This window comes from Bactrocera tryoni, chromosome 3, assembly GCF_016617805.1.
Source record: "Bactrocera tryoni isolate S06 chromosome 3, CSIRO_BtryS06_freeze2, whole genome shotgun sequence".
In the NCBI taxonomy this organism is placed as follows: Eukaryota; Metazoa; Arthropoda; class Insecta; order Diptera; family Tephritidae; genus Bactrocera; species Bactrocera tryoni.
This window is the reverse complement of record NC_052501.1, coordinates 11,168,027-11,193,952: the sequence shown is the minus strand read 5'-3', so window position 1 is coordinate 11,193,952 and position 25,926 is coordinate 11,168,027. Positions and strand designations below refer to the sequence as shown.

At 34.9% G+C, this 25,926-nt stretch overlaps 1 protein-coding gene across 1 annotated transcript in view; it reads left to right on the top strand.

Annotated features, from left to right (window-relative positions):
* LOC120772930 overlaps positions 1-22,931 on the top strand; it is a 58,716-nt gene extending 35,785 nt beyond the window's left edge. The window contains exons 4-6 of the mRNA XM_040101830.1: positions 14,048-14,526; positions 15,201-15,394; positions 21,566-22,931. Coding sequence (XP_039957764.1) covers positions 14,048-14,526; positions 15,201-15,394; positions 21,566-21,789 — 897 coding nt within the window. The 3' untranslated portion in view covers positions 21,790-22,931. The remainder of the gene's footprint in view (positions 1-14,047; positions 14,527-15,200; positions 15,395-21,565) is intronic.
* Positions 22,932-25,926: the final 2,995 nt, after the last annotated feature.

Here is a 25,926-nt window from a genome sequence, read left to right as displayed (position 1 = left end):
ACCTCACCGCCCTGCCAGCAGTCGCTTACAGTTGTCAAGTTGGTGCGTTCGCTGGTGGTGGTACAGCCTTTCGCAAGCGATGACTTGCTTAACGCAGCTTGCTTAGCGAGTGACTAAACTTTGTTGCAAGCTGCCATCGCTCAAACCCCACTAACGGTGCATTTATGCAACACAACTGCCATGTCGTGACAGCCATGAAATTGCAAAGCTCAGAAGTATAGTATAAAAAATTTACTATATTCTGAAACTTTGCTGGGTGGTACGCAGTCGAGCGCCGTGCGGCAGCCCCAAAGCTGTTGCATTTTGCCGTGGCGCTGTGCTCTTGGTAGTGGCTTGACTTAGTTTGGCGAATGTCATAAATCTTCATTAATATGATTATTAATATTTATTGTCGAAGCTGTTGCTGCTTGAGTGCCAAAAATAATGCAGCCGAACACCCCTTGATTGTGAGCCCTTAAAGTGTTTATTTTGTCGTGAAAAACTTCGAACTTATGCATTTTAGTTTCGCAAGTCGGTTTTCATCGCGTGATTGATGAGCTTGACAGTTGCTCAATATTAATGATATGCTATACAAGCGATTTTTAATTTTTTTGGTTTCGGTTCTAGAAGCAATTTTCTCTGTATTATATATCTTGGGGGTCAATTAACCCGCCCAAGACGTGAAATTATCTGCTCACTGAAATGATCCGTCTTGTTGAAACCAATTGTCGCCAAAATCACGATTCTTTTTCAGGCGTCAGTTATCATAGCGCAATAACGGCGTTCTCACCGGCATCATTTGTGGAGAAATAAGGACCAGTTCTTGCACCTCTTTAGGTTTCTCTTCATTCCAAATGCGGGAAATTTGCTTTTATATACTCATTGAGCCAGAAATGGGCCTCATCGCTGAACAAAATGTGGCTGAAAAAAGTCAGATATTCTTGGAACTATTGAAGAGCTCATAAACCGAAGTGATGTCGCTTGGGAAGGATGAGCGGGTTCAGTTCTTGCACAAGCTGTATGTTGGACGCTCCACACGACAGTCCGAGTTGCTGCAAACGATGCCAAATCGACTCTCCACGCTCTTTGTGTACTCTCTCAGCTACTGCTGCTTTATTTTCTCCACTACGAGCTGGACGTCATCTATACGATTGAAAGTTATCCAATAATAAATTCTGGGTCTCAAGATGAATGAAGATGTTGCGAATAAAGCGCTGAATAGGACGATTATGTTGACCATAAGTTGAGTGAAGCATGCGAAACATATTCTTTATAGAAGGTGAATTTTCGTAATAAGGTTGAATGATTTGAGTTGTTCAGGCGTAAGTCTTTCACTGATGAAATTGGAACAATACTGAACAAAAATAGCACGATAATCCGATATTTTTAAGCTCCGGGATTGAAAACAAGTCAAGGTTGACTATATCTGACAAATAACCAAACAGTTCTTTGAGAACAACAACATATAACTACTAAAATGTACTGAGTCATACCATTAGAGTTCTGATAGTTACTGCTATCTCTCTAAATATCGGAAATAGAAAATATTGACATGGTTATAGATCATTCGAATATGGAGGATAGGTTGGTGAGAGAAATCCGTTTTTCCGTCAAAAACTTGTGCACTTTTGGTCTTCCTTTGATGCATGATGAACAAAAAGAGCACAAACATTTATTTCACCTGGTATATAATCCGTCATGCAACATTCTCGTAATCAAACTTGCATCGACACAAATAACTTCTCGGAAACTTTTCCACCAATTCAGCATGATTTTTAGGATGACACCTTATCTTAAACGCTTCCTAGGAGAATGTTTTATATTTCATACAAATTCCGTCAAGATAATTTTCATATAAAAGGTAATCCATAAATGGATTTGATTTTTAGCTTACATGACAGTTACATGCTAAAGCAGTCCGATCTAAAAAGTTTTATATTATAATAACCCGCAATAAATAAACTGCTAGAGAAAGCTTGTCAAACAAAAAATTTTGCATACAATATTTGGATTCCGATCGTTCAGTTTAATGGCAGCTATATGCTGTGGTGATTCGATCTGAATTATTGCTTCGGAGATTGAAGCATTACTTTAGATCCTTCAGTTTGTATGAAAGCTATGTCCTATAGTGATCTGTTGTCGGCGGTTCCGACAAATGAGCAGCTGTTTGTGAAGAAATGGGCGTGTGCAAAATTGATATCTCAATTGATTGACTAACTCGCGTATATACAGAAAAACAAGCAGATATTCTCGTGGCAAACTCTTTTTAAGGTAATGAAAAAAAGCAGTATGAACACTTTTTAATTCAAAATTGAACAGCCGATTCGTTTTTTAGTGGAAATTCGAAAACAGAAAATCTTTTTAAGATGGGGCCTGCTTTAGAAAAAATCGATTTTTTTGAGAATTTTTTTAAAGCGAAATTTCTATGGTTTATATTTAAATATTTAAACATCATTAACAAATTTTTTGGATACGAAATCTTTTATATTCTTATTTTTATATTATCTCCCATGTGCATTCGTCGGACGGCGGGCAGGATGCAGGCCGCAATTTTTATCGGAAACAAAAAATTCTAAAAGATTCATATTTTTTAATAATTTATCTTCTAGTCAAACTAAAAAAATTCCAAAAAAAAGTGTAAAATGTTTAAAAATTTTTAAAAAATTTTAAAAATTGAAAAAAAGCGGTTTTTGACCAAAAAACTTTACCTTATGTTGTTTAAAAATATGTTCACTTGACTTTTCGTAGTTTTTTTTTAGTTTAAATAGAAGATAATTTAATGCCAAAGATAATAAACTTTGCCTTAATTCTATACTCGCGACGTTTAGTTTTTTCTATCCTGCCTAAGAAAAATCGTAAAAATGAATAACCGAGAAATAGCGCGACAAAGTTTTCGCTTTCTGCCCAAGCGCTAATATATGTATCTGCTAGACGCTGGGTCACTACTTCCCTTCTAGCCTCGAAAATATTTTGACTTCCCATCTATAACTTTGGGGACATATTCTTAGACTATTTTTAAAAAGATTTAAGCAAAAAAAATTTGGATTTTTTGAGGCTTCTAAAGCAGGCTCCCCCTTAAATAGCCTTCAATTCCCAACAACTATCAATCATTGCGAATGTAATATGTTTGAGAAAATAAAGCATCTATACTTGCCACATTTAAACTGGGTTTTACTGTGAAAGCAAATAATGAAAAAATACAATTTTTATTTATTGGAAGTTATGGACTCCATGTGTCTGTAATATAAAATAAATAAAAAATCAGCCCAATTTACAAAAGTTCAGATTATTATTTGTAGCTGTGAATTTGAAATTGCTTCAATACATTTACATCAAATAAATATTGGTTGGAAGCCACAATTTTTTGAATTTTTCATTTAAATTAAATGAGGATACTTATAAATGTTTATACGCAACCGCACATACATATATCCAAACATTACATTTATAAAGAAGGAGGTATTACTGTGCGAATATGAATTCTCACGCGTGAACGCTTAAAATTAATGCCGAGTCCCAAGCGTGACATATTCTTGATTTATTTGTCATACATTGCGGCATAATCAACTCCGTTATTTAGTGCAGCGATGCATATCGCATCAGTTTTGCGCGCGCAGTTACTGTTCTACATATTGACGTTGGTGTTGATATGAATTTATCTCTTAAATTGTAACTGCATGTGTATATGTGTGTGCAGTTTTGTAATCAACACAAACTTATTGATTGGTAAATGTGCAAGCGTTGTAATTGCTGGCAATCCGCGTTGGTTTAATTAAGCTGAAAATGAAAATGTTCACATGCACCAATCTGTACTTTTTATTGGTTGCCACAATGCATGGGAATCAGTGAAATTTTCCGCTGTAAATTCATGAATTATTGCAATTGCCACACTTGTAATTTACAATAATTTACCATGAGAAAATACAATAAGAGGACATTTTGATGTTTCGAGAATTTTTTAATTTAAAACTTAAGTCCAAATTTGATTGATTTTTGAAAAGGTTTAAAGCAACAAAAATCACACTTGCTAAATTCTTCAATATATGTACTAAGAATATATATTGAGTAATCGAAAAAGTATTTTCGTATTTCTATACAAACTTCAACTTACTTTTTTATATTTATAATAAACTTTAATGAACCAAATATGTACCATTTTGGTCTACCACTTTTGCCATTTTTTGCTGGAGACATTATTTCATCAGTATAAAACCTTTCTGGTGTCTCGGCGAAAAACTGCGACAAGTATGTAATTCAAGGTTTCTCTTGAACCCAACTTTACTCCATTAAGGGAGTTCTGCATTTACCGAAACAAAAGTTAGTTCGTGGCTGCAAGGTCAGGGCTATATGGTGGATGCATTAAAACTTTCCAGTCTTGCTCTCCCAGTTTTTGCCGAATCATTAAAAATGTGTGTGGTCCAGCGTTGTCCTGATTGAAGACGAAGCTATTTCTGGTGTTCAGTTCTGGTCTTTTTTTCGATTGCTTGCTGTAATCTCATGAGTAGTTGACAGAAAAATGTAGAATCAAACGTTCGACCAGGCTGAAGCAGCTCATGGTGAATGATTCCTTTCCAATCCCATCAAACACTCAGCATAACCTTTTGAGGAGTCAATCCTGGCGACCATTTGTTGAGTTTCACTATACTTGGACCATGATTTTTTCGCTCATTATTATCATATTTCATCCACTTTTCATCTCCTGTAACCACTCGATTCAGAAATGGTTCGATTTCATTTTGTTTCAGCAAGGAATCGCAGATGTTAATGCACCGACCATTAAATTTTTCACAGAAAATTCACGTGGTACCCAAGCATTGCGCTTTTATTTGTAGTCAGCCTTTTTTAAATGGTTCAAAACCATTTGATGATGAAAGTTAAGTTGCTTAGCGATGTCATGGTTGCTTATGTCACAGTCCTGGTCAATATTTTCCATAATTTCATTGACTTCTGCAACGATAAGACGACCAGAGCAAGGTGCATCTTTCACATCGAAATTTCCAGAACGGAAGCGAGCGAACAATTATTGTGTTACACGAACTGATACAGCATTGTCTCCGTAAACTTCATAAATTCTATTGGCGACTTGCGTGACTTTCTTCCCTTTTTTATACAAAAATTTCAAAATATAGCGAATTTTTGCATTATTTTCACTAATTTTTGAACAGCTGTCCTTTTTTTCAACTTCCTAGAATTTAGGTTTTTGGTTGAATGAAGCTTAAAATCGCACCTTTCCAACACTATATGTTATGACACAATGTGATTGGTAGCACTGGAGATATATGACTGCAATTACATCTATTGCCGAAGACGAAAAGACTTTTTCGACTACAAAATATTAAAATACAAAAATTGCGTAGTTTGTTTTTGTAGTTTTGCCATAAAAAATTTAAGTTATTATTTGATTTCTTGACCTCAGTACCCTAGAATCCCAGAAAACTATTTTTGCATTTCCTGCGAAAATTTACCATAATAATGTATGTAGTTTTTCAACTAAAAAAAAGCTAACTGAAATCAATCTTACATTTTGACATAATATTTTTTGATTGAAATTCATGATTGTATCGACTCTATGTCGCCGATAAATCATTTTCCTTTAATGTTGATTTTTTTATCTATAATTTTCCATGGGTTTAAATCTGCTATGAATTTTTTTCTTTTGTTATCATTTTTAATGGCTTCTGCGCGGGTCTAAGAGTGCCATGTCAATCTAACTTCTTCTGAGTTAAATTTTGAATATTTTTGGATGTCACATAATATCGAAATTACCATCTAAATCACTTTTGATATCTGCATATTTTTTATTTTCTGTCTTTGTAAAGACACGCTACGTCAGAAATCACATATTGGGCGTGAAAATGACAAAATTCTATGCAATAAAAATGTTTCTCTCTTCTTTGAAAATGTGTTCTAACTATAATTACTTATAAAAATTTGAATTGTTATCACAAAAAATAATAAAGATATGAAATAAAAATTGGAAATCGATTATTTTGCTTTAAAATAAATAAAATGCCATCAAAGTGTTTTTTGAAACTCTCTTGTTTAATCCTATTAAAATTTAAACTTTGATACTTAAAATGCTATTTTTAATTGAAGCATTGCTCTTTAAAGCATTTAATATTCAAATAAAACTGAGTAAGAATATCTCAATAGAAGTGCTTAAATTGAATTCAATACAAAAATTCCAATTAACAGAGAAGAACAATTGAAAGCTGGCAAATATCCAAGAAACTTCACCATTTCTTACTATTTTATGGTTGCGTGCACAAAATACAACAAAAAAGCGGTTTTTGGCAAATATGAAAATATTTAAAATAAATGAAAATATGTTGAAATATGGCTATGAATGGACATTGTAAAACAATAGCTTTGAGCAAATTAAATAAATAAAATATGGACTAACAATGTCTCGGATATTTCCGGCACAAGCCATATTGCAACGAATATTTCGTATTTAACGAGAAAGTTGACATACTTAAGTACATATACATATATATGTGCGTTTTGTCATAAGCGAATATAATGTATATATATATTAATAAACTAATGTTTATTTGTATTTATGTAATATATATTAAAAGATACTCACAAAGTGAATAAATACTGGAAGGCAGTTTGTTATAATGTTCTATTTAATATTTTATATTCCGGGACTTTGCAACCCGACTATTGCAATCTGGCAACTCATAAAATTATCATAAATTTTAAAATTTTTGTTGTTATACATACTTAGGACTTTTTTATATAAAAACGCTATTTACATATGTACAGTTACTTAAAATATTCATCTCGGCCAAAAAATGGAATTAAATCGTAAATACTTTCGCGCGATTATGTTTTACAAATTTCGACGTGGATTAACTCATCTAGAGCGTAAAGATGGACTTAATAAATTTTTTGAATTTTTTTAACAAAAGACGAAGAAGCTCCATCAAGAACCAGTGTTTATCGATAGTACGGTGAATTCAATTGAGGTCATAGATCACTCCAATAAAAATTTCGGGAAAACCGTCCCAAATTAGTTGTTGTCCCGGAAACTATTGTTTTGTGTGCAAATTGATATTGCAAGATGTGACTAATCGTGAGTTTGAGTCAACTATGGACATTAGTGGACCTGGCATTCATTAATTTTCCATTCATATTTGTAATGTAAAATATTTTTTTCACGCAAATTTTACAATTTGTCAGTCGCTCCATAAAAAGCTCGTGTCGATTGTTAGAAGAAAATGTTAATATCATGTTATAGCGGTGCTTGACAGGTTCAGATCATTGACTTACGCGTATGAGCCCGAAAGTAAACAGCAGCCGACTGTATAGGTTGTTTACATCCAACAGAAATTGTAAATAGTTGACTGTTTTTTTTTTGAAAAAAATTAACATATCGCTACTTTACTACTATAACGACGCAGTTACTTCTGAGTTATATACAACCATTTGTTAGCCAATTGTCTTTCAAGGAATCAGGAACACCAACCGCCGAAGACGGATCACTCTGTACCACGACAATGCTAGCTCCTACACAGTAACAGAAGCAATTGCATTTTTGAGCACTCAAAACATCGATTTGATGACATGCCCCCGAATTCTTTTGGTTTACTCCTATATGTAAAAAACTAACTAAGAAATCGACGTTTCTGGACACCTTAAGAGGTAATGAATCAGAGTCAAAAGTGCTTCGCCCGTGGTTAGTTCAAACCCATGCAAAGATGTATAGATCTTAATAAAGAATATTTTGAAAAATAATAAAGTGATTTTTTTGGATGAATAAAATTTGTTTTTCTTCTCTAATTCCGAAATATAAAAGGTAGTTCTCATAAGAACTTGAAATGCATCTCCTTCGCTTTCTGAATGTCGCTGCTTTCACGAAAAATATCTGGAACTCTTTATTGGATTAACAAGTTTTAGAAATGTTTTCTGAGCTTAGGAGCATATCTTCTTAAACTTATAATAAATTATTTCCCCTGAAAACATTAATATCCCTTTTACAAGTATTGCATTAGTCTTTGAAAGATCATTTTTGATAAATGGAGAAATATAAGAGAAATTTCTTTAGCGGACTTGAAAGCTCAATTGAAGAATTTTTAAACCAATTTCAAATTTATGACAATATAAATGACTGACATATCTTATCATTTCATTTAAAAAGCTTTCAAAAATTCAAAATTAGTTCAAAAATTGTCTATTCTAATAGTTCCTGGTTCGAGAAATACATTAAAAATTTTGAAAATACTGAAATTTTATGTGAGTACGATGACTATTATCTCTATCATAGTACATACAAAAATAGTACTGACAGTTTGTGGACAATGAGCGATTGCCTTAAGCCCAATACGATATACAATAAATAAATAAACAATCCTCAAACGAAAACAAAAAAATTTGCAAAAAGAGAGTGGCACTGGAAAAAAAATATTTCCAACACTATTTCATCTCGCGCTTTTCTGCAAAACACAGAAACTAGTTCAGCGGTAAATAAATCGCACGATCTTGGGAGTCACGTCACAGGCTCACGAGCTCACCAATTCTTCAATAAATTGATTATGTATATCGTTGGGTATAGAGCAAGTAGATTTTGAGAAAAGTCGCCCACATCAACCTTCTCCAATCCAGGGGCGAAAAACTTATTAATCATGGCTTTATAGCGTTCCCATGCACAGTTACTTAATGACCTGTTTCATGTTTGAAAATATAAGACATAATGATTCCCTCTGCTGATAAAGCACACAGTGACATTTCGAGAACGTAACGGTATCCCAACAATGGCTTTTGGATTATCATCACTTAAAATAAAACAACCCATGAACCCATTCAACCAAAAGTAAGCTTCATTGCTGATTTTTTTTTTTTTTGAGCTGTGACCATCTCGTTTTGGGCCCATTTATCTAAGACGTGACGCATTTGATGTCCATTCGTTTTCAATTCTTACACGAGTTCAATTTTGTAAGCCCGAAAACCAAGATTCTTTTGCAAAATCTTTCATAAAGTGGATTCTCACAGCCCTCATCTTGAGCGTAACACAGATGAACTCTTCCTCGATACTCTGCTCCACCGTTTACTTCGGTGCGCACCGTTTGACATCTTTGAAGATGCGCATTATCCACTATAGTATACGTGATGCGAAATCGATTCATGGTTGTTCCAATTACCGACTCTGCTGTGCAATTATATCTTATGATTATTATTTTTTGGTAATAAATTTGTACGATTTCGTTTAAAAAACATCACCAGTTATATAAGTTTAGTTAGTTACTTAGTTTTTAATAACTTCCAGTAAAAATTTAAGATATCAGTATATATATTCCTCTAGATCGCGATAGATAGAATGTGCAAAATGCAGAAAGAGTGGCCATCAATTGAAAAGCACAAAAGCAACTAAAATTTATTTCACCAAATTCTGGCAAGCTTTCAACACTGCTTTCTTATGCTTTAGTCTGCCAAACCGTTGGCTGACACAAACGGGCCTTCTCAAAGTGCTCACCCAGCTTTGTATGCTTTTTGGCAACACCGTTAGCTGTCAATTAATTTACATGTCTACCGAGTTCAATTGAGTTCAATTTGTCGAGCAATATATTTGCTTTTTATGACTGCAAAAGCGAACTCAATGGCCAAATTGACTGAGTGTCTGACTGCCTGGCTGCCTGACTGGTTGCTTGCTTGGCTGGTTACGGCAATTGAGTGGCTTAAATGGCTCACTTGTTGCCAGACATTAAATTTGCAACTTTTCAGCACACAACACAAATGAGGCGTTTCTTGCATATATTTTTTGGAGCTGAATAAACAGTAAGCAAAATGTGTACCGTAGTTGTAGTAGTTTGGCTTTAAACATGTTTTATGCTTCGCAGATTTTTTTCTGTGCCAGCTCATCCGTGCTTTGATTTGCTTTGATATTCATTAGTCTGGTAGCTGCCAGCTGTCTGTGCGCTCTTATTAAATATTTCATTTAATTAAGTTGGCCACATAATCCTTTTGTCTACGTTGGATTGACCCGATTACATGTATTCCTTGCCATGCCAACCTTGCTTTGCTTGTTCTTTTATTATGCTTTTTCCGCTTGGTCTTATTATTGTTTATCGTTATTGTGCTCGTCAGTCGCAGCCAAAGGCAGCCAGTGCATTGGCCAGCCAGTGAAAGAGCAAAACGAGTTGTCAGCGCCTAATTATATGCTAGACAAAGCGCTTTTTCATGCCGATCCAGTTCATGCACCACAAAGCAATTAAAAGGGGGTGCGCTCGAAAGCCAATTTTATGCATTCAACCTAACGTTTATGACATCGCGACGCGGTCGAGACTATTCAACGGATATTAGGGTCAGCAATTAGCAGCCGCTTGTAATTGTACGATGAGCGTTTGTCCTTGAAACATTAATGCATTAACGGCGATTGAATAACTCTCTTGTGCGCTGATGTGCCAGCATGGGCGAGACAAATTAAGAATTTATATATTTTTGCTTCCAATTTATTATTGTTGTTTTTGTCCATATGTATATTCTTTGCATGCTTTTGTGCAGAGGATTGGCTTTTGGAAATTGAATTCATGGCGCCCTTTAAGTGTTTTTAATTAGAATTAGTTGCTTAGTGTGGTCGGGGTGAATAATCAGCGAATATCGTGTTTTGGTGTGAAACGATGGAAATAATGTTATTAAAAATAAATCGCAAGCATTCAAGCTAAGTGAGTTGCTGATTGATTGGGGTAGCGTAAAATGATGGGCGATGGCATAATAATTTATTTTTGTTGGGTATAAAGTAGTTTTAGTTTTATGATGTATTTCTTTATCATTCAGTAATACTCAAGGCAAGATTCATTTTTGTCTGTCATGAAGTTTCCACAAAATGAGTCGAAACGGTCGTTTATTAAAATTTTTTAATAGTTGTTAGACCTAGGAGCATGAAATTTGAAATAGATTCTGGAAGTTTTTAAGCGATCTGGTTTTCGGTATGGAATTTCCTTATTTCTTTATTTTCAGTAAAGTTTCACATAACGCTGGTTGCTCTCAAAATGTCCTGTGAGTATGGGAATATCTCTAGGAAAAACTCTCTATAAATCGGGTACTTTTGTATATCATTTTCAGCTTATGAATTATCATTAAAGATTGAAGATTAAAGATTAAGTGTTCCAAATTAAAGATAAAGATCAAGATCAAGATAAAAATAAAGATACAGATAAAGATAACGATAAAGATAAATATAAATATAAATATAAAGATAAAGGAAAAGATAAAGATAAAGATAGGGATAAAAATAAAACTATTGAAAATTCTCGTTGTTTTTTCTTACAAAAATTTTGAAGAAATTGTATTTCTTTCAAGTTGTTAGAGATTAAATCTTTAAAATTTCGACGTGCGGTTTGCCTAGGGTCGATTCTTATTTTATTCTATTAATACTCCGAACAAAACTACTTTTCTTGATCTTTTTAAGTTAATATCAGTCATTTGAAGCATAAACAACACTAACTTTTGAGCGGTGATTTCGACTTGAAAGACAAACAATATCTTGAATGACCAAAAAGGTTTGAAGATGAAAAGTTGCAAACATTATTCTCGTTGGAGACTGCTGCTAAACACAAAAGGAAATCACAGAGCCTTTGGGAGTCACCCAAGCAGCCTTTCAAAAACTTTAAAACTAGGCGGACAAGCCCAAAGCATTAATAGACGATTTTGCTTGTCAGAAATGCTGCTTGAACGCTGTGAAAATAAGTCGTTTCCGCATCGGACTGTGTTTGGCACTGAGAAATGGATTAATTACGACAACCCTAAACGCAAAAACGCCAACCAGACATATCAATGGCAAAATCGAATATCCACGATGTCAAGGTTAATTTCGCTAGAATCAGAAGGGCGTGTTGTATTATAAGCTTCTAAAACTAAACTTTTACCTCACTCGTTAAATAGCACAGACTTTTACCCTTCTGATTACCTTCTTTGGAGCTCGTCCAAGAATGTTTACATTGAAATACGGTTCGCAACAGAACAGTGTATCAAATATTTATTTAATTCATTCTTGGCTGCTAAATCGATGCAGTTCTTTTGGGATGAATTTAAAATTTTGCCAAAATATGAGAAAATTTAAGAAAAAATTGAAGAGTACTTTCTTCTTAGTTGAAAATGTTCAGTTTGGGAGTGTAAGAACAAATTTCGATTTATATATATCAAAAAAAAAAATAAAAAATTGCAGTAAACTGCTATACCCTTAACTTTTGGTATGCACTCTTGTAGTCCGATTTGTCAATTATCAATTTTTTTAACTTAATTCTTGAGGCTTGAGATCAGAAAAAAGTTGTTGGGTTAGATATGATGGATGTGGGCGCAATTCGAAGCGAAATTCATGTAATTTCGACAATTGCTTCCTGCGTTTCAGATATTATTTGAAATCATCAATTGATTGAATAAAAAAGTGTATTTGTTTGATTGTGAGCATGTGCGGCATCTACTTTATATATTGATTTTCCTTACTCAAATCTTCATTAACTATGAGTTTATTACGTCCCTTCGATCTTGAAAGCAGGTATCTCAACTGAGCCAGTAAAACAACTGAATCTAATTACAAAGCATATAGTAGTATAAAAACAATAAATATGGATTTTTCAACTTGCTCTTTTGACTCATCCTCGAGAATTGATTCCTTGTTAGTTTGAACTTTGCTCTACTTCATCTGCCATTGCCTGCTGATGATTCATATTAAATATTTAGAGCTCCGTTGCGCAGATTTATCTACTTTTTGCTTTTTATAAAGTGAGCAACTTTTCTGTTACTATTAACAACTTTTTGTTTTGAGCTGCAGCCCCAGGGTGAAGCAACCTGCGGCACTTTAATTACTTACAGCACTAATTTTTTATTCCCGCAGTAGTTGTTGTTAATGTTGTGAGGCGCAACTTGCGCCTGCATTAAACTTATTAAGTTAGTCAGCGGCACACTGCCACATATATGTATATTCATACATCGTGACAAAAGAGTACCCAGAAATTGCAAATATTTATTTTGTCGTCTTCAAAGTAATCTCCACCAGATGTAATGTACTCATTCCACGAAACACTTTTCATAACAAATTTTCGCGATGGCCTTCAGCTCTTTCTGTGAATTTTGTTTTGTTTCTTCGATTGACTGAAAACGGATTCCATGGAGCGGGAACTTCCGTTTCGCTTCAATACGGCTAAATTGAAAACCTTGTTTACCGTTTCTATGAGCAGAAAGAACTCATGATGCACCAAACCAGAAATACCGAAAAAAACAATAAGTATAAACTTGATTTTTGAGCGGCTTTGGCGTGGTTCTTTGGTTTCAAATCGGTGTTTTCCCTCCATTCTGAGGATTTGTGATTTGTTTGCATGGTAAACTCATAAACCAATGTCTTATCGGCAGTTATAATGCCGTCTACATATGAATGTGGGATCGGAATTCGCACGATAAAGCATGTCCAAAGAGACCTGTTTACGGTACCCTTTTTGAAAAAAATTCAACTTTATCGGGACGAGTCCAGTAAGAACGCATTTCATACCCAAAATATCTACAAAACACATTCAGACGGACTCGCTAGAAATTTCGAGCTCCATCTTTCTCACACTTGCCTGACGATTTTCAAGCACAATATTCTTCACTTTTTTAATGTTTTCATCAGTTGAAGAGGTCAAAGCTAATTTCCCCGGGAATTTTAAATTACAATTTCCGGGTACTTTATTGTTACAATGTACATATACTAAAGTGCATATACACTATGTATGTATGCAACATACTGTACCAACTGGACACTCTCCATTTGAAAGCACAAAAAGTATAGTATATGCGGAGGCGAAACTCGAAGCAGTAAATTAATTTGGCAGCAGTTGTCGGCAAGCAAAAACATGTGCAGCAAAGCGAAAAGTATCAATGGGAAAATCGAGAAAAGCCAATAAAATGAAACTCCAACGAAGACAAATTCAATTCTGCTCTCATTACAACCAAGCATCTGCACACACACACACATACATACATACATACACAGGCAACTGCAAACATGCCTTTGCTACATATTTTAAATGTTTTGCAATTCTAATTTATACATTTTTACTTACGCCGTTCTCTCGCTTTCGCCTTTTAGGTGCCGGAACGTGTGCGCGCCATGAATGCCAGCATCAAACTTTTGCTCATTGTACGTGAACCGGTGACAAGGGCCATTTCTGATTACACACAATTACGAAGTCATGCGGCCACGGCCACGCTGCCGCTAGCCGATGGACCCGCAGCAGCGCCACCATCGCCGGCAACCGCTAAATACAGCGCCAACAGCTATCAGAGGCGACGCGGCCGCGCCATCGATGCAGCCGGCTCCGGCTATGGACCAGGCGCGGGCTATACGAATCAGCAGCTGCGCGCGTCCCAGCATATGGCACTCTATGGCAAAACAAGCAAATCCTATGCAGCGGCACAAGTGTATGATAATGCAATCGGCGGCGGCGGCGGTGGTGGCGATGAGGGCGGTGGCGCCGCACGGAATCGTATTGGTGAATCCGCGCACACAACGGCGCCAACGCCTGGCTCGGCGGCCGCAGCAGCAGCAGCAGCTCAAATTGCAAGCAAGTAAGTGCCAGCAACTAAGTGTAAAACTGTATATAGGTGTTTATGTGTATGTATACGTTATCACGCGGCTGCGGCGCCAAAGTGTATGCTATGAAAACACAGTAATAAAATGCTGAAAAGAAAGGAAGTGTGCTCATACCGTCTATTTTGCATACAAATGAAATGTAAAACGTTAGAAAATTGTAAAAATTCAACATGGCAAGCATTGGTTAGCGCTGAGTTTGTATGCGCCGTAACAAGTTACTTACGTTTGTGCCATCCTACTAAACGAATGGAGCAGACGCGACATTCATTTTAATTTGTTAATTCAATAAAATAAGCGCGTGTTGCCGTTCAATTTAAATTGAGCGAAAACAAAAATGTTTTGCTTAACGCTTATAGCTTCCTATGCAGCAGTAAGTGGGTAGTTGTGTATGCAGGCGCACAGCAGAGGCGACATGGCGTATACGTAACATTAAAGGTAGAACTATGTATGAGTGCATATATGAATGTTGAGTAGGCAAAATTGTATATATATATGTATATACACATATATTTTGTATATATATAACTAATATATACATATATATATAACTATGTATATATAACTTAATTATATAAATACTCAATTATGCACTTACTCGCTCTGTCTTCTAACTTCTCACTCTCTCTTACATACTTTTTTATATTCATAGATCATTCGAGGAGCTAGCCATATTCCCCAATGGCACGGTTAATGAGTCCTATCGTCCGCTAACCATATCTCTATATCATTTGCATTTGCATCGTTGGCTGGAAGTCTTCCCGCGCGAGCAATTACTCGTTGTCAATGGTGATCGATTAATTGAGGACCCCGTTTCGCAATTGAAGCGCATCGAAACATTCTTAGGTAAGTCGTTAGTTGGCGGCGGCAAAGCGGAAGCGGACCCACCACCCTCACCACACATTTATCGATATATGCACAGAGTCATCTACTCCCTGCCTATATAATTACTTCCTGTCTGCCGCTACGTGTGTGTGAGTGTGTGCGTGAATGTCTGCTGATACATTTTGCTAATTGTGTTGCCCTAATTTGATTAAAGTGTATTGAAAGCATGTGCAAACTTACACACATACATACACAGCTATAGACATCAGTGTGTACGTGTTTTCATTAAATACTTTTAGGGTAGGTATATTGCAGCAACTGCTATGTTGCGCGTTCTACCCGCCCGCATGGGTGACAGCACGTGATTACTTCCTAATGGCAATAGTAAATAATAGGCGATGCAGGATGAGTTACACCTCAACCCAAGTTGCCTGGCTAACACTATTCAATGATTCGAAATTTCTCATGAATTTATTTTTGTCTGTGCATATACTATACTGTATACTAGTTTCAGCGGTATATTGATTTAATAGCAATGCTCAAACATGTTTCTATTATATTTGAAAAAAAAATTGCAGTTTTCTATAAAGTTTACAATATAAATATTTTTTAGTAAGGTTCTGAACCTTCGCGCCTGGTTCAGTTTTCGGGGTTCAAACTGCCTTTATAAATATTAGAATCTCATATCGAGGCTATCAGATTGGAAAGTATCAAAAACATTCACTGAAATATCTAACATTTGTGACAAAAAATTCTATCCTACTGCGCATCGATATTTGCAGATCGCAGCAACTCTACCAGTATCAGCAGTTCCCAGTAAAATATGATTTACGACTCTTCGTAGGCTGAAAACCTACCTGTGGAGTGCGACTTACGAAGACAGATTGAGGGGCTTTGTTCTTCTCATTATCCTAATAGAAACTGATGACCCTAGCAAAGAAATTTTGAATTTCATGGCTTCACAGCGCAGAAAGCTGGTTGTCATTTCATAAGCGATTTAACATTAGAGAAAAATTTGTTCAGTTGAAAGGTAAATATAATTTAACAAACAATTGACTTAGTACATTCTATTAAACAACAAAAAAAAAAATACACATTGGCACAACTATTTTATACCTTTTTTAACGTGATGCAAAATTTTATCAGAAAAGCCCCTTGAAATTGTTTTCGCATCGCGGCTTTTATAAATCTTACCAAAAAACATCTTGAAGGGCTAAGATTGCAAAAATTAAGCACTAAAAATGTGGCGCAAACAATTTCGCTTGAGAAACACTGTGTGCAAAAAATAGTATGACTTTTTAATTTAAATTTCGCGCGAAAACCCATTTATTGAAATTTTTTCTTGATTTGTATGACTGTTAGTGACATCTATACCAAATGTCACATCAAAATAATTGTTAATGTTTTGTATACGCTGGTCTTTCTGAAGTACAAAAAGTGCATTCGGCGATTTTTACGATGGGTAAAATTATTCAACAAAAAAGTTTCTTTAAATTTTGCGCGCCGAATCAAATTTCGATATAAATTTCTGCTGCCCAAACATTCTGAATCTTGGAAAAGGCCTGCGGGGATAATTGTTTGTCGCGAGCAGGTGTTTTTGATTTGTACAAATTATTCGCGTTGACGATGAACCAGGTCCAGAATAGCCAACAATGTGAACTGATGATCAACACGTCAATGAAGTAAAGGTATTGGTGCTAGAGAATCGACGATTAACAGTCACGAGACCTTACTGGCACCGTTGCAATATTGGAAGGATCAGTGAAAACCATTTTGAAGGATAATTTGGGCCTAAGTAAAGTGAGAGCACGATTGGCTTCAAAATAATTAATTTTTTTTCGAAAAACAGCGTCGCATTAACGTCTGTGAAACAATGCTTTCCGACTTCCAAAATGTCATGAAATGTCTAATTACTGGTGACTAGCCTTGTTTCTATGTTTACGACTTGGAAACAGACGATTAATCGGCCGAATATCGTGGCAAAAGTGTGCCGAAGCCGAAAAATTATTTGATTACTTTGAGGGGACGACATAGATTTCGAGAAATAAATTAAGATTTCGAAAATTATGAACAAAGTCTTACTATTACTCAAGGATCGCAGGAGGATTTATTAAAATGTATACAAAGTTTTGAAAAAAATATCATTTAGCATTTAGTATGGGGTTATCGGTAAACAGAAATGGGCTTTGCTGATATGACTTACAGTTTTTCTTCAATAAAGGCTAAAACGCAATCCTGGTGGTTGAAAATTTTAATGATCATGGTTCTGAAACTGTAAGAGTCAATCATGTGCAATTTTTATTTCGTCCGTTCTATTGCGGTAATTTTGGTATCAAAGGAGCACCATCATTTATACGACTGATTATTGAATATATCGTAAAATTAGAATTTGTTCATGGTGACTCATGCCCTCGAGCGGTATTTCGTTTGCGCACGTTTTGGGACCACGTAATTAGGGCTAGATAAAAAAAACTTAGAATTTGAAGTTAATGTGAAAGAAATTACGAAAATCAAGACGGCAAACATTGCTTAGCTGAGTTTGTATATGCCATACAAGGTTATGCAAATTGGTGGAACTTAAGTGGTATCTGCACTATCAGTACTTAGAAGTGAAGGAAGCATACATATGTTACTAACAAGAGAGGAAGTGTACTAAATCAGGAAAACGCCAGACCACACACACCGATAGGACTAGCCAGAAGCTCTAAGATAGTTTAGGCGGATTTTATGCACCACGTGACTATTGTTTGCTTCTGTCATTGTATTTTTTCAATAGGGATAAGGGTTTTCATAATAATTATATGAATGATCCTATGCAAAAACAACAATTTATGGAACAAAACGTTATATAATTTGACCAAAATCGGATCAGTCTAGCTATTCAAAGTAAAACCTTCAATTCAATGAGGAAGAATGCATTTTTTTTTCTAGATCTTATACATGTATGGTATTGAGTTTTGATTCGACGCAGAAAATTTCATAAATTTCTAAACTTATTTGAATATGTTAATTTGTAACACAGTGATATTTACTTAGCTAAAACTTTAAGATATTGCCTTACAATGAAAAAAAATCGTTAGAATTCTCAAATAATCTTAAGCAACATGAAATTGGTTGGTCTTACTCTTTGAACGTAGAACAACAACATCATATCTACTCATCATTAAGTTTCCTATACACAAGTGATATACTATACATTAATCTGTATGTACAAGCACTAGCTACGTACCTACACATTTGAATATAGAGGCGTACGCAGCTAAGTGCTTTTGAGCAGCGAATAACAATCAATCAGTCAAATGCAGTAGTATCGAAGTGCGTGTTTATATGCACATGTATATGTATGTATATATAAGGCAATTCAAATTAACCTACAACGTTGAGAGGAGATATTTAATGCGCATATTTCAGTAAATTTTAATTCTGAATATGTACAATTATAAATTCGTGTAGTTGCATGGTATTCACTTGCTAGCAATAAGCATTAATATTACATTCAATTTATTGTTGTTGTCTGTGAAGTCTTGATATCATATTTGATTATGCCTTTGTCACTTAAACAAAGCACATGAAGTGCTAATACATTTCAAGATTGCTAATATAGTTTGCGTACATTTCGTACTCTTGAAATATGAACTTCGGATTCGGGGAGTTAATTACTTTATTATAATTAGGAAATAGAAGCAGGGTTATGTGTATATAAAGGTTGATTCATTTCGAGGTTCCCTATATTTTTAAAGAAAATGCACAAAAACTTCCTATTTAATGGCGAATGTTTATTATCATTCGAGAAACTGTTTAGTGTTTATTTTTTGGAGATTATCTCTTTCAAATGTCAGCTTTTGAATCACATTTCGTCAGGTTGCTCTTCGTCCCAAATGCGGAAATTTTGCATATTTACGGCTGCTACACTTTCTTCACTGTGTGCTGGACGTGGCTATTCGGTCGAATATTATCCAATAATGCTGGGTCTCAAGATAAGTGATGATTTTGCGAATAGTTCCGAGACCCTACATTATATGCAAATATGTAAATGAACAGCATGATGAGCTGAGTTAATTTAGCAATCTCTGTCTATGAGCGAACTGGTCGCGCAGTTTTTGAGAAATCGATCTAAAATGTTGCTTAAATCCTTTTCTTCCAAAAAAAGCTATTTCTTTGTCGTAACCGCCGATATCGGAATCATGTATTTTTTTCATTTGGCGAGGTATTTTCATTTTTTATTGCAATCTCAGAAGCAATTGTTCAGACTACGATAGTATATATGTGTCATACAAACTGAACTATGATAAAAATTATGTTCCACTTTTTCGTCTTTTTTATTTTTTATTTATTTATTAAACAGAATTTCTCTTTAAAAAAAAGAAAACTCACAAAAAATTAGTTTTTTTTCTGACTTGCAAATGGATATAGCCGCTTTCAAAGTACAAAATTCACGCTGGAAAGAAGGAAATATTGCTTTTTATTTATTTATTTATTTATTTGAGACAACAATATATTAAAGGAATTCAGTTCCTTTCGTAAATGAAAGTTCTGACCGGCTTTTACTGAGTGCTATATCATATTATCCGTATTCGATTATTGACAAAAAATTACGTAAACTGTAAATAAAATGCTAAATATTTAATTATTTATCAACATTTATTTTGTCACCTTCAAAATAATCCCCACCAGATCTAATACACTTATGTCAACAATTTTTCCAGTCCTCAAAACACTTTTCAAAAGAACTTTTTGGGACGGTCTTCAGCTCCTCCAGCGAATTTTGTTTTATCTCTTCTAACGACTGAAAACGGGTTCCACGGAGTGACAATTTCAGTTTGGAGAACAAGCAAAAAATCACACGGAGCCAAATCTGGTGAATACGTTGGTATTCAATGCGTTTTTGGCTTTAAATTGAAGTGTTCTTTCACAATATCGGCCAGTTTTGACGGATGTTTTCACGCAAACGCCTCAATACGGCCGAAAATAACATTTTATTGACCATTTATCCCTCTGGAATATATTCATAAAAAACCAAGCAATGAATATCGAAAAAAAACAAGAGCATCACCTTCTTTTTTTATCGGCTTTGGTGTGTTTCTTTTTCTGGTTTAGGCTCGTTTTTTCTCTCCATTCTTATGTTTGCTGACTTGTTTGCAGGCCAAACTCATAAATCCATGTCTCATCGGCAGTTATAATGCTCTCCATAAATGTGGGATCGGAATTTGCACAGTCAAGCTAGTACAAAAAGACTTAGTTACCGTACTCTTTTTGAAAAAAAATTCAGCTTTAACGGGACGAGTCGCGCAAGAACGCGTTTCATATCCAAAATATCCACAAAAATAATTCGAACGGATCCGCGAGATATGTCGAGCTTTTTTGCCATCACTCTCACTCATCTCTCTTGTCTGACGATTTTAAAGCATCTTATCCTTCACTTTTTCTTTCACGTCAGGTGAATAGGTCGACCATTTTTGAAGGCTTTGTACAGCTCATAGGCTTGTGTTTTTGCATCATTGTAAGCCTGAGGAATTTAGTTATAATTTTATATATTATAGTATTTTTTGTCACAATATAAAGGAAAGCGACAACAAAGACATGATATTCAATTTAACATAAGAGAGCAACCACATTCTTTTCACCTTCTATTTCATTTTACGAATTTATTTCATTCATAACAGTAGTGTGTTCGCTTCGACAGTCTGAAATTTCTGATATATTATGTATGTATGTATCACTAAGCATACAAATATATATATTTATACAATTAACAATTCTATTCATAAAATATGTGAAGCAGAAAAAAACCTAGCTTTGTTCGCATTACATATGTATGTATGTTGCTCATACTCCCTGCATGAATGCTCATGTTTTTTCGTCTCAAATACCACACAAAACTCGCAATTAACTTTGTCGCTTTCACATTGTAAAAAACCACAACTAACTTCATACATTTTCTCTTCCTTGCATACAATTATTACGGACTACTGCAATGCTGACATTTCACATACTACTTCGGCTTGTGCCACCGTTACCTGCTGTTGCCAACTGCAACGCATTAAATTTTCATATTGCGGCCTCTGCAATTACTTACCTCGGCAACTCGGACAACTGCAACACACCGCTTGCGCATCATCAACCAACAATAACAACATCACCACCAACACCACCAATGACACCAATGACATCACGTTGAATGCGGCATAAAAGGCATCGAGCATCGTGTGACCAACAGTCATTTCTACTTCAACGAGACAAAAGGCTTTTACTGTTTGCGTTACGACAGCGGTGACCGATGCTTACGCGAAACGAAAGGACGCAAGCATCCACATGTTGATCCTGTGGTCGTGTCCAAATTGCGAAAGTTCTTTGCCGAGCATAATCAACGATTCTATGAATTGGTTGGTGAGGATCTTGGCTGGCCGGAAGAGTAGGCTGCACACAAACACACACACTCAAAGGAACAACCACTAAAAAGGACCCAGTGCAGTTTTGTGTGTATGTGTGCGCGGAGGTGTGACTAGAGCAATTGCAGGACAATCGCTTAACGGTTAACACATGCACCCACACACACACACACACACACACATTGTGGTGTGTGAAAACAAGGAGCGCCACCTGAAAGCGACCACAAAGTGAGACCAGCAATTGGCGACCAACAGTAGCTGTAATTGAGAATTAAGGACTGATGGGAAAACAAAATTTCAGTTAATTAATTAATTTTAATACACAAATACACATATACATATTATACAGTTTAACGCAGGTATGTAAATTATACACACATGTACATTCATAAGCAAAAAATACGTATTTACGATAAATAATTGTAAGCTTAAGTCGACTTATAGTTATTCTACAGAGCGATCTACACGCAAACAAAAAAGTTGCAGCATTAAGTTTAAAATTTAAGAATTTCTTTTAAGCAAAACTCGGCATGGGACGTAGGTGTCAGTGTGTGAATGCGTGTGCGTGCGTTAACGATATCCTGTTGGCGAGCTTGTGAATTCTGTGCAATGAACCTTTGCTCGGTCCTAAAAAGCGCATATATATTTGCTGAAAAAGGAAGTTGCAATATACGCATATATGTATGTATATGTGTATGTTTGTATATAAATTTCCGCGTAAACGAGTACATAAATGATTTAGGCAGTCACGCAGAAAGTAAACAGGATATTTGCAGAGTGAAAATTTAATTCAGAAAAGAGTTTTAAACTTTTTTTTATTTAAAATTAAAAAAAAAAATAGTAATTTTCGCGATATACAGCTTCTACATATCGTAGTTCGCTTAATTAATATTTTCAAAATTAATTATATGTATATACATATGTATAATATATACGGATGTAAGGGGTTACGTTGCTGGGGTTTGAAGTTAAATTTTTTTTATTTCTTTACTTGCCAAAATTTCATATTTTTTCCAAATTTTTCAATTAATCACGGCCTACTATGTACTCATCTACTAGCCAATAAAATTTTTATTTTAGATGAAACCTTCGTCTGTTATGCTGACTACCGCGAGGAGACTTTTTCGGCGGTGCCTCAGAAAACCATCTGGCAACGGATAAATTTCCAAAAAAAAATTTTAAGAAAAATTCACAAAAAAGTTATTCAAATATTGCATTTTTGGAGCGTCCAAACCTACATACATAACCCCTCAAGAAAGTAAAAGATTTTTTTTTACTGCAATAAAGATAACCAATTCTCTTACTTGTGAATTATAAAGGCGGAATATGCATCACCCGCCGGGGGAAGCAGAGGAAGAGGAAGACCTCCACTCCGTTGGAAGGACCAAGTGGAGAAGGACCTGGCTTCGCTTGGAATATCCAATTGGCGCCACGCAACGAAAAGAAGAAACGACTGGCGCGCTGTTGTTAACTCGGCTATAATCGCGTAAGCGGTGTCTACGCCAATTAAGAAAAAGAAGAAGAATATGCATCTAATGAGTTCAAAAGTTCAAAATATGAATAGGGAACCTATAGTTAAGTTTAAAACGTCATTCACGGTCATATATTCAAAGAAAGTTGGTTTGAAAAATTAAAAAAAAAATTTTCAGTAATGTGTTCTTTTTGGAGATGCAGAATTTTCCAAAGAAATAGCTGTCAAATCAGCGCTGTTAATGTACATATTCGACCTTGATATTTCGTATATATTTGAAAGTTACAAACATGGACTTACAACGGAACGTGTTCTTCGGGCTCTCTTACATGCCTGTTGAAATCAGAGGCTAGCTCTGTCGTCAATAACTCACGACTTTTTGGTGCCCCACAATATCTATCCTTAGTATTATAGATCGTTGAAGTCATGATATTGCAATGAGATTTTGGTGATCTGATCTCATCCAGAAACGGAGCTGTCAACCAGCCACCAAGACTGCCTTCTAAGAATAATTCAAGCTGACATTCTATATAAAAAATTTGTGAAAAGGTGACCAGCAACCAACTTAACATACTATCGTGAGATATTGCTCTAAAAAGTAATGCAATTTATACCCAACAAGATGGTTTTCATAAGACACAGTCACGATGGATAGATAACAAATAGTTAATAAAACCATAAAAGCTGTCATTCCATAAGTTTTATTTTACTTCTGAAAGGTCGTCCTTTTCCCTATGTTATATTAAAAGCACCTGTGAAGGATATAATAGTTAACATTTTTCTTGGTTTTAGGTGAAGCAAAAAGTTACAATATCGTGAAGAGAAGAATGGCGTTAGCGAATAGAAAGAGTTACCAGATTTATATAATTTCACAAAATATGTATTCTCCAGTTTTCGTTTGAGGAACTACAATAAAACACCTAATTCATACTGGTATTCCGTAGCTTAATCTGCGAGAAGAACATTTCTCAAAATCTTACTTCGAACAGAATTAGGACACTCTGCAACCTTAACCCTATTTATAATGTAGTTCTTCGCCAGTAACATGGCGCTTCAACAATGGATCAGTTTTTTGACGGTAGATAAGCAAATCAGAGTCATTGAAGCGACAATTTCGTTCTGTGAGAACATGAGGACCCCATGTGTCATGCTTCGAAATTAATCCTAGACGTTTAATATTTACGTTGGATAAATTTAATCTTTCAACAATCTTCCGAGTTGTGTTTTGACGGAAAGCCCCACTACATCAGTTGTTCAAATGTATGTAATTATATTATAAAGCGATTAAGTGTGAAGTTGGCTGCGAAAAATTCGATAAAATTAACCAATAGTTTAAAATTTCATTCTGGCTTAAGGCTGAACATGTCTCATATATGGTTTATGTATGTAATAAGCGATGATGAATATTTATATACAAATATGCACACAAGTACATATACATATATATATATCTCGCATGCTCACTCGTCGCAGTTGCACTTAAATATCTTCTATATCCATTTGTACACATCAATCTTTCGAAAATGCTTGCAACACCTTTGAAGTGTTGCAGCAACTTGCATTTTTTATCGGGATCATGTGCATTTATCCTTGCATATATATATATATATATATATAGTGAGCATGCGAGTGAGAACGAATACGAATGAATATGCATAATAACATGTATATAAGTATGTGCATGCATGTTGTGAATTTACTTTTTGTGTTGTGCAAAACTGATTTTTACACGTCAAAACGAAATCGCATAAATGCAACAGACACAGACGCCGCAAAAAGTACGAAACCCAAGGCGTACATAAATGTTGCAAAATATAATTTTTGTGCGCGCCTCACACTTGTCATGGATAACATAAACATAAATTCATACATACATTTCTACATATTTATCAGAAGCTTTAAAAGCGTTACATTGAGTGTTCAGGTATAGTGTCTGAGGTGCGAAAGCGTGCGTGTGGATAATTTATGTAACCAGATTTATCAAAATCGAAACATATACATATCAACCAAAACATATCTACAAAATACTTATACTCCTTTGAGACTTCATCGCAAAAGCAAACATATCAAATTCAAAAGTAAAAAAGAAAATATGAAAATTTATGTGAAAATGTCATACATATCATGAACAAATGCATATACATATACTATATATACATAGCTACATACATATATACATAACATAGGTATGTATGTGAGTCAGCAAAAATTTAAGCATAAGAAAACCACAAAGCGACAGTAGGCATAAACATTTAATGACTAAATTAATAAACCGAAATATTTCTGTGTACCAAAAATATGCAACAAAATTTTCGCAAATACATATTACTCGAACAAAACAAACTAAAGTAATTATGAAAACATGAAAAAAGTGATAATTTTTAGTGCAATTATCCGATAATTTAGTGTATAATTTCGATTACGTAATGCTCAGGCTGTTTTTGTTGTGTTGTCATATACATACATAAGTATATATTTTATATTCGAAAAGCCAATTTGAAATTTCATTTAGATAGTTGTCCACTTTTGAGTGTACATTATTGGCCTAAAATGTTCAAACACCAACCTTAATAACAGCAAAATTTGATAATTTGTCATGCAAAACAGTGAATAATTTACGAAAGAACATATTCAAATTTTTATTTCAAGTCTATGGTCACGTGTTGGTTAATTAAATATTATTATTGGCAACC